The sequence below is a fragment of the Carlito syrichta genome, unplaced genomic scaffold, assembly GCF_000164805.1.
Source record: "Carlito syrichta isolate Samal-C Ts95f unplaced genomic scaffold, Tarsius_syrichta-2.0.1 Scaffold314876, whole genome shotgun sequence".
Taxonomy (NCBI): domain Eukaryota; kingdom Metazoa; phylum Chordata; class Mammalia; order Primates; family Tarsiidae; genus Carlito; species Carlito syrichta.
Window position 1 is genome coordinate 493,311 of NW_007258972.1, and position 18,192 is coordinate 511,502.

The 18,192-nt window shown below is 35.9% G+C and overlaps 1 protein-coding gene across 2 annotated transcripts in view; it reads left to right on the forward strand.

Moving 5' to 3' along the window:
* YES1 (YES proto-oncogene 1, Src family tyrosine kinase) overlaps positions 1–15,354 on the forward strand; it is a 31,920-nt gene extending 16,566 nt beyond the window's left edge. Inside the window, exons 7-12 of one of the 2 annotated variants that reach the window (XM_021706013.1) lie at positions 409–564; positions 721–900; positions 3,495–3,571; positions 4,907–5,060; positions 6,442–6,573; positions 14,173–15,354. In XM_021706013.1, the coding sequence (XP_021561688.1) occupies positions 409–564; positions 721–900; positions 3,495–3,571; positions 4,907–5,060; positions 6,442–6,573; positions 14,173–14,381 (908 nt within the window). In that variant the 3' untranslated portion in view covers positions 14,382–15,354. The remainder of the gene's footprint in view (positions 1–408; positions 565–720; positions 901–3,494; positions 3,572–4,906; positions 5,061–6,441; positions 6,574–14,172) is intronic. The other variant, XM_008072214.2, reaches the window with a different exon arrangement.
* Positions 15,355–18,192: the final 2,838 nt, after the last annotated feature.

Genomic DNA, 18,192 nt, shown 5'->3' on the forward strand with positions numbered 1-18,192 from the left:
GTGTGAGACCAGACTGGGCAACATAGCAAGACCCTGTCTCTATAAAAAAATTTTTTTAATTACCTAGGAGTGGTGATGCCTATAGCCCCAGCCACTTAGGAGGCTGAGGTAGAAGGATCACCTGAGCCCAAGGAGGTCGAGGATACAGAGCTGTGACAGTGCCACTGCACTCTGGCCTGGGTGACAGAGTGAGAGCCCCCACTCAAAAACAAAAATAAATGTTTCACTTATATATATTTCATGTTTTGCTTCTTATGGACAAACTCCCTGTTTGTGTTTTTAGAGTAAAACTTGAAAGACCATTGAAATGTTTCAGTTTTTCTACCATTTAAGCTTTTTGAAACATTGGTATGTCTCTTAATTTTTGTAAGCAATTGATTTTACACTGTAGTTTATTGATTTATCTAGAACATGCTGATGGTTTATGCCACAAGTTAACAACTGTGTGTCCAACTGTGAAACCCCAGACTCAAGGTCTAGCAAAAGATGCTTGGGAAATCCCTCGAGAATCTTTACGCCTAGAAGTTAAACTAGGACAAGGATGCTTTGGTGAAGTATGGATGGGTAAGAAGCCTGAACTTTTGTTTTCTGTCATTGTTTAGCCATAGGTTAAAGTGCCACATTTTATGCCAAAGTATCTTTAAATATTTAAGGTAACTGCTGTTCACTGAAGTTTGGTATAAAATGTAGGTTAAAATTGTAAAATGCATGTTTCTTTAGGTACATGGAATGGAACCACAAAAGTTGCTATCAAAACACTAAAACCAGGTACAATGATGCCAGAAGCTTTTCTTCAAGAAGCTCAGATAATGAAAAAATTAAGACATGATAAACTTGTTCCACTATATGCTGTTGTCTCTGAAGAGCCAATTTACATTGTCACCGAATTTATGTCAAAAGGTATGTGTATATTAGTATCTCTTAGGATAGTCATGTTGATAAATTTTTAAAAAATAAGCCTTTATTTCTGTTGTTATGCATATAGGCTTATTGTATAGTATTTTCTCATTTAAGATTTTATGTAGACATTTGAAAAGAAGAAACCTGATACTTTAATGGAATAGTTCGTGATTAGTTCCAGTTATTCTAGAGGATAGTATAAAGTTTAAAAGGAAAATAAGGCATGCTGAATTTATTTTTAAAGCAGATTTGACTTAAGGAAATGGAATAGCTAGGAAAGTGAAGAATAGAAAAGTATACAAATTGAGTTAAAATGATGAGATCAGAAAAATACTTATATCTTTAGTGCTAAAGAAATACAGTAAAGTTAAAATAAATCTGTTTTCTTACATTTTAATATAGATATAATCCCCATGTTCAAGACTTCTAGGAAATATTCCCCCCACTACTGTCCATTGAAATTATTTCCCCAAACCCCAGACTACAACGTGGGTGGGATCTTCACTAATGGTTAGTTAAGTGGAGGAAGGATAAAGGGAAGGGAAGGTTGATATTCTTTCCTCTTTTTCCCTGTGCAAATAATGCTTTAGAAGAGGAACTAGTAATTAACCAAATAAGCTGACAGACTTGAATTTTACCCATTTTGATTTGATCTACTTGTTTTTCACTCTTTTGAATCAGTAGTATATAAATAAAGTCACTGATTGTCACCTGGTCCAGTAGTCTAGCTTTACCAATGATGCAGTTCCATCTAGTGGTGACAAAGGCAACTACAAGCTACACATTGCTATAGGAAAATTTTCCAACAAAAGGGACTCAAATCAAAGGTTAAGAACAGACACAGCTTATTAATTGATAACCAAAACGTACCTAAAGCCTCAAAACACATGGCACTCTTTGAAATGAATGTTTACTGTGAACAACTACCAAATATGCCATTTCAAAGAGGGCATTAAATGAACCAGAAGAGAAAGGAAGAAAGGAACAACGAAGAAGTTTAAATCAAGATATTGGACAGGTTGCTGTGGCTCACACCTGTAATCCCAGCACTTTGGGAGGCCATGGTAGAAGGATTGCTTGGACCCAGGTATTTGCGAACAGCCTGGGCAACATAATGAAACATGTCTTTACAAAAAGTTTTTTAAAAACTATCCTAGTGTGGTGGTGTGTGCCGGTGGTCCTAGCTACTGGGGATGTCAAGCCATGATTGTGCCACTGCATTCTAGCCTCTGTGGCAGAGTGAGACTGTGACCAAAAAAAAAAGAAGAAGATATTTATTAACATAATAAATATAAATAAAATAAGGCTTATGGTTCATTTAACTCTCTGTATCAATTTCAAGAATTCTTTAATTGGGAGAACATGGTAGAACTTAATGTTGTCAGATCGCTAAGTAGGAGTTTTCCAAGTGGAAAATTTAGGATACAGGTTAACAGAAATCCTTTCTATTTTGAAAACTCTAATTTCATATTTTGGTGTTCATTTGACCCTGTATAATTTGTCTTAACTCATTGTATCATGTACTAACTACAACATAAACCCAGTGTTCTGAACAGATTCTTGTTGCCCTTTGTTTCCATCATTTTGTTCATGTTTTTTCTTTCACCTGTAATTTGATAATTTGATTTCCAAATTATCTCTTGACCAGCTATACTTCCTGATTTAATTCATGGTCATACATTGCATTTAGTTGTCATTTCTCTTTAGTCTTCTTTAATCTAGAACTATTCCTCAGCCTTTCTTTGTCTTCATACCGTTGCTATTTCTGAAGAGAATAGTCCAGTTTTATGTTATATAAAATGTGCTTAATTTGGGTAATAGAGAAGGTTTCTAGCCTTTCTCTTTGCTGTTTTCCATAGTACTTTGCTGTTCCTTGGTACCTTCTGCTACAGTTGACAGAAGTTGGTCAGGACAGCACTTCCACAGTGACCCACTTAGTTTTAACTATATTTAGTTTTAATTACCCCCAAGATATTCCCAGTTGTCTCGATTCAGATTGACCTAAAAATATGTAAGTAGCCGGGCTCGGTGGCTCAGCCTGTAATCCCTCGCCTTTGGGAGGCTGAGGTGAGTGGATTGCCTGAGCCTGCGGGTTCGAGACCCGCCTGGGCAGCAAGACCTCATCCCTACAATAAATCAAAAAAATCAGCTGGACGTGGTAGCACATGCCTGTAATTCCGGCTACTTGAAAGGCTGAGGCAGAAGGATCGCCGGAGCCCAACAGGTCGAGGTTGCGGTGGCCGGGAGCGGCCACTGCACTCCAGTCTGGGCGACAGAGTGAGACTCCAACTCAAAAAAAAAAATGTAAGTATCTAATACTACTTTTTGTTTCAAAATTGAGATATTGGTCAAAGCAAGGAAAGAATGCCTTTCATCTGGTGAAGTTAATGCATTTTCCTTTTTTGCATATGTTATCAGGAAAAGTTTTCAAAATTTCAATTTAAGGAAACCGCAAAATTTAAGGAAACTGCAAAAAATTTTAGAGAATGAAAAGCTAAGAAGTCTTGTGTTTTGGTTTGAGGTGGAGGAGTATTAGTTTCAATCCTAATGTAAGATATGCTTATTTTCCATGAATATCTTATTGTGTCTTACAGGGAGCTTACTAGATTTTCTTAAGGAAGGAGATGGAAAGTATTTGAAGCTTCCACAACTGGTCGATATGGCTGCTCAGGTATGTATATACAGACATGTATCAATTTAATAGAAAGTACACATTAAAATATAGAATAAACTTAGTCTATTATAGTCTATTTAGTGAAATCATGGAATTTTAGAACTGGAAGGAACATGAGAGAGAACCTAGTGTGCGCTCCTAATGTTGCAGATAATGTATTATCTGAAGATCAGCAGTATCTAACATTGATGTGACTTGTTAGTAACAGAACCAGTATTGGAAGTAGCTGTATAACTTTCAGAACATTGCTATCCTGTAATTTATGGCATTTTAGAAAATATATGCTTCTACAGATTAAAATCTATATTTATATTTCAACAGGTAAATTTTAAGAAAATTAAAATAGATGAGTGCTGTTCCAAAGAAAGTAATAGTAATCTAAAGCATATGCTGAATTCTTTATATAATACAGTCCAAAACCAGAACTAAAGTGGCAATATACAGTTATAAATGGGACTTTTTTTTACTCTTCTGACTTTTTGTCTTAAATATACAGTGAAAACTATTAAAAATTTTTATTCAGGTATGTAGTAGATGTTCAAGGAGCCTTTTATTGGCTGTGGCTGACATGCTGGTTTTGAACTCTTACCTCTCAGTATCCAGATGTCCACAGAAGCTGAGAATTTAGGAAAACGTGATACCGAGTTTCTGTACATATGAGCCGGCATATGCCAGGCTTGATTCATGCTCCAGAGTTCAAGGCTTTCAGACATACTGTGGTAGGGGGTGTCAGCAGATCTGTTTTGTAAAAACAAACAAACAAACAAACAAAAAGCAGGTAAATGTTTTAGACTTTGTGAGCCACTTTCAGTCTTTGTTATCCTCCTCTCTCTTCCTCTTCCCCCCTCCCCCCTCCTCTCTCCTCCTCCCTCCTCCCCTTTAAAAAATGTAAAAACTGTTATAGTTTTCAGGCCTGTAAGGCATAGTTTTCCAGTCTCACCTTATATCACCACAACATCTTAGACTGTGCCTGATATTGACCTTGATGGGCTGTGTCCAGAGGCACTAAATAACCCTGTGACTTGTCTCTTCTAACCAGTGACTCAAGAAGACATTAGGATGTTATGTTGCTTGTGGTGACTGGATATACCAGGGGAATAAATCTAGCCTTCAGAGTAGTGTCAGATTTTTGAAATCTGAATTTAAGCTGCTTTTTTTATTATAATGTTTTCTGTTTTTATTCCTGTTATCTTGTAGACTGTGCCCTGTTACCATCATCTCCTTTTGTTATTTATGATTTTCAATGATCCAGTTTAACATTAACCAAAAATTTCTTATCTCTGCTTCCTTTTTTATCATATGTCTTATGGTTGGTTTGTTTTTCTTTCCAAGATTGCTGATGGTATGGCATATATTGAAAGAATGAACTATATTCACCGAGATCTTCGGGCTGCTAATATTCTTGTAGGAGAAAATCTTGTGTGCAAAATAGCAGATTTTGGTTTAGCAAGATTAATTGAAGACAATGAATACACGGCAAGACAAGGTAAAAATACTTTTATACAAATGTTTATAACATAATTTTCTTTTTTTTTACTTAACAGAGCATTCAGGGTTTTATAGAATAAGAATAGTTCTGGATCCCCTCAGGAGAGTTATAGAAACATCAATTTTATTCAAAAAGTCATATACAATAAATAATACCACTATGGCTTTCTGATAGTTATTTCTTCTAAGGAAGAACTTGACTAGATATTCTTTGCAGTATACATATAGCAAGTAATAGCTTCTTTATACTTTTTTTTGACATACCAACACATGTTTTTAATTCCTTTCATGACAAATGTCATGAACCCTTGAACTATTTATTGCCTTAGACCAGAGGTTCTCAATCAGGGGCATCTGACAATGTCTAGAGACAATTTTGGTTATTACAACTTGGGGCTACTGCTAGTATCTGGTGGGTAGAAGCCAGACATACCACTAAACATCCTACAATGTACAGAAATGTACAGGCTGGACTCGGCGCAACAAAGAATCATCAGGCCTGTTAGTGGTGCAGAAACCCTGCTTTAGACACAGTGCTTTCTTTTCAGCCTCCATATTTTGTATAGTTACCTCCAGCTGCAGTATCCTCCTGTTCTATAATCTTAACTTATAAAAAACCTAATCATATAGTCTTAATTTAGCTGCCACTTTTTAAGTGAAACCTTTTGTGATTGTGCCAAGGAAAATTGATCTTCTGTTTGTCTAAACATCTAAAGAACTGTATTTTATGACACTATATGCACACATACAAATAACTTCAAATATGTAAGATACCTATAATCTTATTTCCACTATAAGTGTATAAACTTCATGAAAGCCCTACGTTTTATGTGCCCATGATGATTAGCATAATGTCTTATACATAAGGGCATACACAGAATATTTGAGTAACTTAACATGGCTTGAAGAAATGATACTACAATAAAATTTTCCAGAAAGATATATAAAGTAGAAAAGAGGTTATGACTGAAAACTAGTAGACATTAGAACCCAATAGAATATGCTCTCATTGATCAGTAGTTAGCTGCAGCTATTAGGTACAATACTGTACTTAAAAGGTACAGATCATGTCATTCATATTTTTGATATACTAGAGCCTCTACCTCTATTTAAACTATTTAAAAATAGTTTTCTGTTTCCACCACCACCGTTATTTTTTGTATAATTTACTACCTTATCAGGAAAAAAATATGATTTATTTTAAGGTAAATTTTAAGAAGTAAAGAATTTTTCCCATGTGCCTTATACATGTGTAGAATTTGACACTGGTGATACTATAGTAGGAATATGGACAAAAGATTCTACCTGCTCATGCTTTGTTTATACAAATAGATTTTTTTAAACAATTAAATTAAGCTAGAGTATCAATATTGTTTTAGGTGCAAAATTTCCAATCAAGTGGACAGCTCCTGAGGCTGCACTGTATGGTCGATTTACAATAAAGTCTGATGTGTGGTCATTTGGAATTCTACAGACAGAACTGGTAACAAAGGGTAGAGTGCCATATCCAGGTAAGCTTTAATTCATTAGCTCTTAGTTATCCCACCAGGGACTTTATCAGGAATTTGTTAGGAGCAGAAATGTAAGGGACAGGAAAAAGGCCTTTACTTCTCTTCCTATTTCCCCTTTTGTTTACTGTGGCACTGAATGGACAGCAGTCAGGGAGAGCCACAGTCCTTGAGACAGGGCGAGCATGTGAGGGGTGCCCTGCAGTCACCTCAGCTTTCTCCCTTAGGACATTTTCTAAAAGGGTCTTTTGTCTATATTGTTCTCTCAGATGATAAGAGTATCCTGGGTCATCTCCCTGACCCCTGAGTAATTGTTCTTTTCTAGTAATATGACTGGTGTATTTTATTTGCAAATGTGTATTTGGCCTGTCTCATTGGTAAATGTGTATTAGACTATTTTGAGCAGATCTTTATCTTGTTCTATTTCTCATAACAAAGCATATTTATAAACAATTTAGGAACTGGTCTGTCATTAATAAAAAGAAAAAATTATGTTTCCTCTCAGAATTAAGAGATTTATTATATAGTTTCTGTGGCAGAGGGGAAATTTTAGCTCACTTGAAATTCAGCTACTATTGTGTATTCTGTTAGTCTGTTCCTCAAACTTTTCTACTGAAATTTCTTGATAGTTGAGAGTGAGAGTATCAAATTTAATCTTCAGGAAAAGTTAATACTAGTCTTATGGTATTTGTGTATTATCTAGCATATTCCTCCCCAGATACCTCCAACTGTAGATCTAATGCCATCAGATTTTATCACCCTTTTCCCCTGTTGCTGTTATTTTCTGATTCCCCCCATTCAAGTTCTTCTCATTTAATAATGACTCAACCACTTCCCTCTCCAGTAAGACCCTCTTGTGTCTTCATTCATTGTCATCTTAATATATATGTTGATTATTTTCCTGTTACCCTGGTCCCTTGAGGTTTGAACTCTTCTTCATGAACTTTTAAAAAATTTTTATTTTTTATTTTAAAGATTTAGGATACAATTCAGGATTCGGTATACAAGTGATCATCATACAGGTAAAGTTTGGGCCTATCTTTGGTCCCCACTTGACCTGGTTTGAGATCAGGTATCCTTATTGATACGATATGCCCCTCTCCTCCCCTGGCAGTATCCTGCTACTGCCCATCCCTTTCTTAAAGTATTATGGTAAATGTTCAGGGTCTGTTATGAGTGAGAGCATATAATACTTCATTCTTTGTTTCTGTGATAGATCACTCCTCCGTGATCTTGTCTCCTTCTGTACCTTTGCTAGTCTTCCCATGTCCATACCTTAATCGTTAATGTCATCAATAAGTGCAACCTGCTCCAAATCTGTTTCATGTATCCACCCTCGGAACACCACCTCCCATCTTTCTAGCTTCTCTCTACCCCAACCTCACCAATTTCTTGACGCTATCAGGATCCTTAATCCATTGATTCTACTACCTTTTACAGCTTCTTACACCCTTCATAACACCATTGTACTCCTTGAATTCCGGGTCAAGTAGTATAATCACTCCTTAGCATTTACATTTGCCCTTGCCCTTCACCCTTCTCTGATTTCATCATTATCACTTAGCAAAATCACTGGATAAATCTGACTCTGCCTATTCCACACTTGTAAACATGGAGGAGAAAAAAAATACAGCCATGTATTTTTTTCTTTCTTTTTTTATCCCCCTCTGAATCGGGGGTCTCACTTTGTCTCCCAGACTGGAGTGAGTGGCACGATCACAGCTCACCAAAGCCTTGAACTGCTGGACTCAAGCAGTCCTCCCTCCTCAGTCTCCCGAGTAGCTGGGACTACAGGTACATACCACCATGCCTGGCTAATTTAAAAAAAAAAAAATTTGTAGAGATAGGGTCCTGCTATGTTGCCCAGGCTTGTAGTTTCACTTTAAATTTATAACCATGAGGAACTTTCCATTTTAGCCATGATGGAGTGACTAATATTCAACTTACTATCCTACTCCAAACAATTACAAAAGTTAGAAAAATATGTAAATGAACTGTTTTGACATTGCACAGTAACCAGTGAAGGCTATAATTGCTAAGACAGACCAAAAAAATGAGGTGAGCCCTACATTTCGGCCTTCTCCCTCAGGCATTTTTTTTTTTTAAGTTGGAGTCTCATTCTGTCACCCCAACCTGGAGTACAGTGGCACAATCACTGTAGCCTTGAATTCCTGGGCTCAGGCGATCCTTCCACTTCAGTCTCCTGAGTAGCTGGGACTTACAGGCATGCACCATCATGCCTGGCTAATTTTTTTAATAAAGAGGTCTCACTATATTGCCCAGGCTCCTCTTGAACTCCTGGGCTCAAGTGACCCTCCCACTTCAGCCTCCCGGAGTGCTGGAATTGCAGGTGTGAGTCACCATACCTGGCCCTATATTTCCTAAAAGGGCATAGGGCAACAAAACCTAGACAGAAAGTATCAGTCTTACTGAGCAAAGGCGACAGAGATCCAAATGCTGGAGGGCAGGGTCACAAAGAAGAGCTGTAGGGAAAGAACTCTAAAATTCTGCTTTAAAATCACTTCAAGTCCTTGGTCAGTTCCTAATCTGCATACATATGGGGACAGGCTCTAAGATAGGGGTCCACAAACTCCAGACCATGAACCAATACCGGGCTGCACAGCAGGAGGTGAATGGCAGTTGAGCAAGTGACGCTTCATCCGTATTTACAGCTGTTTCCTATCATTCACATTACCACCTGAGCTCTGCCTCCTGTTAGATCGGCGGCAGCATGAGATTCTTTTTTTCTTTTTTCTTTTTTTTGAGTTAGAGTCTTGCTGTGTCACCCAGACTGGAGTGCAGTGACACACGCACAGCCACCCCAGTGTCAACCTGCTGAGCTCAGGCGATCCTTCTGCCTCAACCTTCCAAGTAGCCAGAACTACAGATGCGCTCTACCACACCTGGCTAATTTTTTATTTTATTGTAGAGACAAGGTCTCTTGAACCCGCGGTCTCAGGCAATCCATGCACCTCGGCCTCCCAAGGTGCTGGGTTACAGGCTGAGTATTAGATTCTTACAGGAGCATGAGCCCTATTGTGAACTGTGCATGTGAGGGATCTAGGTTGTGTGCTCCTTTTGAGAGTCTCATGCCCAGTGATCTAAGGTGGAGCTGAGGTGGTGACGCTGGTGCTAGGAGTATGACTGTAAATACAGATTAACATTAACAGTGAGGTTTGACTGCATAGAGACCATAATAAATCAATTGCTTGCAGACTCATATCAAAACTCTGTCAGTGAGTGGCAAGTGAATTGGTATACTTAACTGTACAGCTGCATCTGGTGGCAGGATTTAAGTCAGAATCCAACATTTATTTTAGTCCACATGTGGCCAACTCATTGTCTTATTTACCACTTCCATTCATGCCTTTTTTCCCCCCACGGTTAGTTGTATAATTCTTTCATTATATATTACAATGTAATAATATAATAGAAGTGCACAACAAATGTTATGTACTTGAATCATCCCAAAACCATCACTCTCACCCCCACCCCCACCTCATCCCATGGAAAAATTGTCTTCTGCAAAATTGGTCCTTGATGCCAAAAAGGATGGGGAATGCTGCTCTAGGAGATCTAACAGAAAATAACCAATAAGAAGCTGAAAATTGGAGCAGAGTTTAGAGGCTACAGAGTGCTGGGGAGTTCTTGCCCAGCCAAGATGGATAGGCTCTGGGGGGTAAGTACTTTAGGCTTTTGTTGAGACTCCAGAAAGGCTATGCCATACTAAGAGAGAGGCAAAACTGAACAAAACCTAAAACCAAGCCTAAACAAACAAGATCTAGGTAATCTTCCAGTAAGTCATCTACCAACGGAATAAAACTAATAACCTTAAGAAAAATATACCTTGATCCCAATGATCTACAATGTATGATTCAAAGTATCTGGCATAAAATAAAAACTTACTAGATACATGAAGAAAGGAAAACATGACTGATTATCAGAATTCAAAATCAATAGGAATAGACCCAGAGATAATCCAGATCTTGGAGTTAGCAAAGGACTTCAAAATGCCAATATATAAAATGTCAACATAGAAGAAAAGATTGGCAAAGTGATGAAAAAAATGAAGAATTTAAACAATTGGAATCTATAAAAAAGAGTCAAATGGAAATTTCAGAACTATAAAACATGTAAAATTAAGAACTATGGGCATAGTAGAAGACAAGATTAGGGGATTCAGACACATTAACAGAAAATATCCAAAGTAATGCATAGATTTAAAAGAATGAGAAAAAAAGCATATAAAACAAATGGGGCATAGTGAAAAGATCTAATTTATATGCAGTTGGAGTTCCCAGGAGGCGATGGAGAGAGAAAATGAACCAGTAGCAAGATCTGTAAAAAGTAATGGCTTATAAAACCTTCCAAATTAGGATTTTTAAAAACAAAACCAAAAAACTTTCAGATTCAGTTAACCTGATGAACCTCAAGCAAGATAAATAAAGAAACCCAGTGAAATTCAAGCAAGTATATCATAGTCAAATTACAAAAATTGAAACCAAGCATTTATAAGGAGGCTGTATATAGATTGAGCATTCCTAATTCAAAATCTGAATTTTAAATATACACACACAAATGCTGTGATACTATTTGTAAGAAACATACTTTAAGGTATTCAAAATGACTGAAATTAAAAGAATAGGAAAAATATACTCCACAAATGCTAACCAAAAGAAAACCTGTGTAGAGTAGACTTTAAGGCAGAAAATATTACAAGACACCAAAAGGGGTATTTCATAATGCTAAAAGGGTCAGTTCAACAGGGACACATAAAAATCCATCATGAATATGTACCAAACTATATATTTCCAAAATACATAAAAATTAATATGGCTGGGATAATCCAGTTAAATGTTCAGATGAGAATCAGGATATAAACAATGTATAGATTACCAATCTTCAAAGAAGAAAAGAGATACTGTATAAGCATTATTGTTTTTCTTCGATGATTTAAGAGGATTTGGAAAAAACTTTATACATGTAGCACAGACCTATCCACTACAGGCTCTTCTCACAGCAGACTTTCAAAGCAAGAGCTTTTGGTCTTATACTGAGACAGTAGTAAACCTTGGAAAATGCAAATAAGTATGAAATGTTCAAATTTATTGACAGTGTGATAAGTATTTGCCATTTGATTTTAAGCATTGGCAATCATAGAATATTTCTGTCTTCTTTGTTTATTGAGAAGTAGGGGAGACAGACCTGACTTCCACTGTGCTAGGGTACTTGTATCTTACTTGGAAGCTCAGAAGTTCTCTTATAGGAAACAGTTCTCTCTTGAAGATAGTATTCCTGCAAGATGCCATTTCTGCCATATTTTACTTTCATAACTGTTAGCATAAAATCATTTAATAGTTCTAATTATTAGAAAATTAGGAAGGATCAAGTTTTGAATGAAAGTTTATTGGTAATTAGAAGTTATTTTCTACAAAATGGGCAAAAGATATGAATAGACATTTCTCAAAAGAAGACAGGTGAGAAGCCAACAGATACATTAAAAAAATGCTCAGCCTCACTAGTCATCAAAGAAATGCAAATTAAAACCACACCGAGATACCACCTAATTCCAGTCAGAATGGCCATCATCAGTAACTCAGAAAACAACAGATGCTGTTGGTGGGAGTGTAAACTAGTACAGCCTCTGTGGAAAACAGTGTGGCGATTCCTAAAAGATCTAAAAATCAACCTCTCATACAACCCTGCAGTCCCCCTCCTGGTAATATACCTGGAGGAACTCACAACACTCTGTGAAAAAGATACCTGCACATGCATGTTTATTGAAGCATTATTTACAATAGCAAAAATATGGAACCAACTGTGCTGCCCATTGAAAGAGGACTGGATAAAAAAAATGTGATACATATACATGATGGAATATTATGCAACATAAAGTACAAAATTGTGAACTTCGCAGCAACTTGGATGGACTTAGAGGCATAAACAAAGAACCCAAGTGTCACATGTTCTCACTCATAAGCGGACCTTCAGCAACTATCGTAATACTTATAAGAAAGGGATTGACAGTAGTGGGAAACTGCCAGGGGAGGGCAGGGGTGGGAGTGGCAGCAGTGGGAAACTGCCCCGGGGGGAGGGCACACCTCATCAACAAGGGTACCTGCATAATGAACAGTTGTATACTTAACACTGAATTGTACCCCACATATTTAAAATAAAAAATTTATTTAAAAAAAAAACCTTAGCAGTCAATTAAATAATAAAGCATGAAATAAAAGAACAAAGGCATAAGTTTGAGGGAGAAAGTTCTTCAATTATAGTAAGCCTTAATTGGGCATTAATTACTTTGTTCCTTTCTGCTTTTCCTTAACAACTTCTGGTTGTATTTTTATGGTTGGTAAAATGTGCTCGATTTTACTTATGAGGATGGATAACTACCTACTTAGATGAAAAACTCAGAAAACTTTCTCTTAAGTACTGGAACTCAAAGTAATAGTCATGTAATTTTTTTAATAGTAAAAAATATACATTTTGAGGAATCACCTATTCCTTGAATATATTATGGCTAGAGATAAAAATAATGATTTAACCCCATTAAATTTGCTGAAGGTCGTCATTGTTTAAAAATTCATTGCTGGTTGGTCAATTCAAGATTACAAGAGTATGAGGGATTGCCTGACTTATAGGCAGGAAGGTGATGTGGGAGATAGGAAGATGGTGAGTTGCTGGCTTGGTGAGACAGTGTTGGGAAGAAAAATCTGGGAAAAGAGACTTGGTGTGTGATAAGACAGGGTGAGCCACTGATGGGTGGGGCTAATTACAAAGGAATACAAGACAGGTACTGTGTGTATTAACTTGAAGAAAGCCAAACAGGTGGAATTAGATAGGGAAAATGTTTCAGGGAAATAACTCAATGTAAAATTATGTAGTTAGTATATTTAGCAAAAGTGAAACTAGAACTTTTTCTTCTGAGTTCCTATTTGCAAATTCCTTCAGACACTATCTTGCCACCATTCTAAATTTGTTAAATGTTAATATTAGGAAGTATCAGTACCTCATAGTGGCATCCTAAATTCTCATTAATCAAATGGGGCTGATTTTTGAAGGCATTAGTGTTAAATATAAGATGTTAGATGGAATGAAAAATTAGACGTTTTGGACCATAGATTTATATTTTCTCAGCTCTTCTTGATATACTCTGATACTTAAAATATGACTGGGTGCCATGACTCATGCCTATAATCCCAGCACTTTGGGAGACCAAGGCAGGAGGATTACTTGAGCCCAGCAGCTTGAGACCAGTCTAGGCAACAGAGTGATACCTGATCTCTACAAAAAATTAAAAAATTAGCCAGACATGGTGGTGTGCGCTTGTAGTCTCAGCTACTTGGAGGTTGAGCCCAAGAGTTCAAGGCTGTGCTGAGCTGTGATCATGCCACTGCACTCCAGCCTGGGTCACAGAGGGAGAACCTCAACTCAATAATAATAAAGTAAAATAAAATTTATTTTGTTTTTTTGTTGAAAAAGTTATTTCACTAAGTAAACTTAACCCACGTTGAATCAGTTAGTGACTAGGGAATTTGTTCTATTTTGCTAGTGATGATTAGGATCATTGTTTTTAAATGTTTGAATTTTTTGTGTTAGGTATGGTTAACCGTGAAGTGCTGGAACAGGTGGAACGAGGATATAGGATGCCCTGCCCTCAGGGCTGTCCAGAATCCCTCCATGAATTGATGAATCTGTGTTGGAAGAAGGATCCTGATGAAAGACCAACATTTGAATATATTCAGTCCTTCTTGGAAGACTACTTCACTGCTACAGAGCCACAGTACCAGCCAGGAGAAAATTTATAATCCTAGTAGCCTGTTTTATATGCACAAATCTGCCAAAATGTAAACGAACTTATATAGAGTTACGTGCAGGAATCAAAGGAAGAAAATCTTCTTTACTCTGCATGTTTTTAATGGTAAACTGGAATTCCAGATATGGTTGCACAAAACCACTTTTTTTCCAAGTGTTAAACTCTGAAGTACCAATGATGAATTTTCCAACTTATTTCAGGGTCCAAAGAAAACAGAGCTAATATGCTGATGACAATGTGGGTGAAAGTGTGGTAATGAAGAGCAACAGAGCTACTGCTTATAAGTCATTTCTTTTCTTCCCCAAACTCAGAATTGTTCAAAGAGAAGTATTTATTGTTATAGACAAAACTTGGGAGATAAAAAAATCATAGCATAATAAAATCTAAACTTACGGAACTCATGGGACCAAATAATTCCATTCCAGTTTTTAAAATTTTCTTGCATTTATTATTCCCAAAAGTTTTTTCTAAGTTAAACAGTCAGTATACAGTCTTAACATATGCCTCCTTTTGCATGGAAATGGGCCACGTTTTCCAGAAGCAAAAAAGAAATATAAACAGCATCTAAAACTGATTAAGTGTTAGACCACAACAGTGGAATTTGAAAGTATAATACACTGCGTTAGTACTCATATTTGTGGAACTCGAATGTTGAATAAGAAATTTTTTCTCTTCGGTCATTTTCTGAATAGTTCAACTTAGAATAATGAAGGTGACTAGAAAGTGAGTTAATCTTTTATAAGGTTTCATTGATTTTTTTAAGGCAATATATAATTGAAATTATACTATCCAATCCAAGAGGAAATCTTTTAATCTTTAGGTAGCATGAACAGTAAAACTCAGCATTTAAACATCCCTTTAAAAAAAATAGACTTGGTATTATGAGATACTGCTATTATGTTCTTATGGTAATGGGTGCCACAAATAGAAAATATTACTAGATCAGAGACTTGAATGCACTTTTGCTCATGTTGAACATAGACCGAGAGGAAAATGTATTTAACAGAAATATGAGAAAAGAAAATGTGAAAGTTTTACAGGTAGAGGGATGGAATGGGATGCTTAGTGTTGACACCATGGATGACAAAATGACTTTACTGGCATTTTAAGCTCCTCACTGATCTACTTTCTGGGACTTTTAAGAGTTATAAGGCATGACTATAAAACTAATTTTTCTTACACACTAAGTGAGTGAATTGAACCTCAAAGCAATGAAGTTAAGGCTTCACACTAATTGCAGTGAGATACAGCTTTTATGCAAAAACATTTTTAGAACTTGAATTGTCAAATCATGTTTGAAGCTACAAGCACTTTCAAAATATACATAATAGTGATCATTTTTTTTTTCCTTTTACAATATAGTTGATTTGGGGAGGAAAACCCATTATGAATAATTAACAATAGTGAAAAGAGGACAATTTTTACTCATTTAAAGTGCAAAAGTGAACAGACAAAATAAGACTGATTTTTAAGAGTAATTCAGAAAGGAATTCTAAAATATGAATTTGAATAGCAGCATTAGTGATTTAAGTATCTAGTGAAGGGAAACTGAATTTGATAAAATAAAAGTATGTTTTAAAATACTTTTTTAAGTTGTACTTTAAGCATTATATCAGGTTCTCCTATTTTCAGGATATAAATGTTTAACTATCATCACTTACCTGATTTAATCACTAAATTTAAAATTATGTGCCATGGTATATGTGTTCAAATTCAGACCATTTTAAGATGTAACGGATGAACTTCAAGTTGGCACCTGTCCTGGTACTAAAAATTGTGGGTTTTTTCTGTTTACATAACCTGCTTAGTATTGAATCTCTACCAAGAGAGGCTTCCTAAGAAGAGTGCTGTCGTTATTTACCCTTGATGCCGTCGTTATTTACCCTTGATGTCAACAACTTGTGACATGAGAGTTTTTAAGGGCTTTATGTAGCTATGATATTGTGGTTTTTCTAAGCATTTTTAAAAGGGTAACAATTGTTTATGTGCTAATTCTGATCAGAAATATAAGCCAGGAGAAGTTGATGGTATTCATTAAGTTTTAACTGAATGGAACAGTTCCTTATAACAATTGTATAGTAAGGATAAAACACTAACTTAATGTGTATTCATTTTAAATTGTTATGTATTTTTTAATTGCCAAGAAAAATAAACAACTTTGTACATTTGAAGATCTTTTTCCAACAGCTCTTTTGTCTTCAGTGTCTTAATGTGGAAGTTAACTCTTACCAAAAAGGAAGTTGGCAGAAACAGCCTTCTAGCACAAATACTTTTTTAAATGAATAGTGGTAGCTTAAAACTTAATATTTTTATAAAGTATTGTAATATTGTTTTATGGATAATTGAAATAAAAATTCTCATTGAATGCACCTAATTAATCTTTTTAGTTGCTTTTCATATTTTCTCATTAGTTTTAAGAAATTAGTATATTCTGAATTTATTCTTCCACTGAGCAAACTTTAATCAATTCTTTATTTAATTCAGAACATTATTGAACTTATCCTCTGTGGCTGATTCTTTGTGTCAGGTGAGTGACATTATTTTTACAAGTATTCTTTTTAAAATCACATCAGTAAATACAGTTAAAAAGGAAACCTATGTGATTTTAGTGAAGCTGTTCACAGAGAATCTATGTTAAGGATATAAAATCAAATGACACTTCTGACCATAAGGTACTTAATTTTCTAAAAGACAAATATATGTGAACCTTATGTCTGTGTGTTTTACAATTCTTTTATTGTAGACATAATGAAAGTAAAATTGTCTAATACTTAATTTTTGAATGGTCAAAATTGAATATTAAGATGTTATTTTCAAGAAAGTAATAGTGTTAATTACCTTTTACTAAAATTACACTATCTCAATCTGGAGTGTGGTATTGCGATCATAGCTCACTGAACCCTCAGCCTCTTAGACTCAAGGGATCCTTCCACCTCAGCGCCCCCCCTCTGCCCCCGCCCCAGGAGCTGGAACTTTGCAAGCCACCATACTTAGCTAAATTTTTTTTGTAGCGATGGACTCTCCCTATGTTGCCCAGGCTGGTCTTAGGCTCTTGGCCTCAAGTGATCCGTCTGCTTCAGCCTCCTAAAGTCCAAAGTGGAATTTAAGGCATGAGCCACCACTCCTGGCCTTCAAAATTATTATTAGCTTTCCCCAACTTCCAAAAAGTAACATTTAATCAACACTTCCTGTATTAACTATTTTTGTAGTACACTAATAGTCCTCCATTTAAGAATGTTTTTCTAGTTTTCTGTTAGCCTTTTCATTTTCTATCTAATTTTTGTACATCTGAACTGTACATTTGTATGTTGTCAAATCTGTTCCTTATTTATGCTTACGAAGTCCTTAACCACTCCAAGATTAAATAGTCATCTCATCTAAAATTATGCTTTTTAAAAAAAAATTCACCTTCCTTGGAAGTCATTTGAGTATAAAATATGTCTTAAGGGTCTAGCATGGTTTTTTCTTATACAGTGCATTATCTCAGCATCAATTATTAGTTAATCCATTTCTATCCCATTGGTTTGGGTTCCTTCCTGTATTATACATATATCTACACATAACCTGTTTTGTCCATTTAACTTGTCATTTCTTCCATCAACATAATGCTGTAAATTACTATCAGATAAATAAGGCTACCTGATCTTAAACCAGGTGAAGTGGGGACCAAAGTGAGGCCAAACTTTACAATGACCATTTGTATACCTCACCCTGAATTGTACCCCACATCTTTAAAATAAAAATATGGAACCAACCATGCTGCCCATTGAATCCGGACTGGATTTTTAAAAATTGATGTGGTA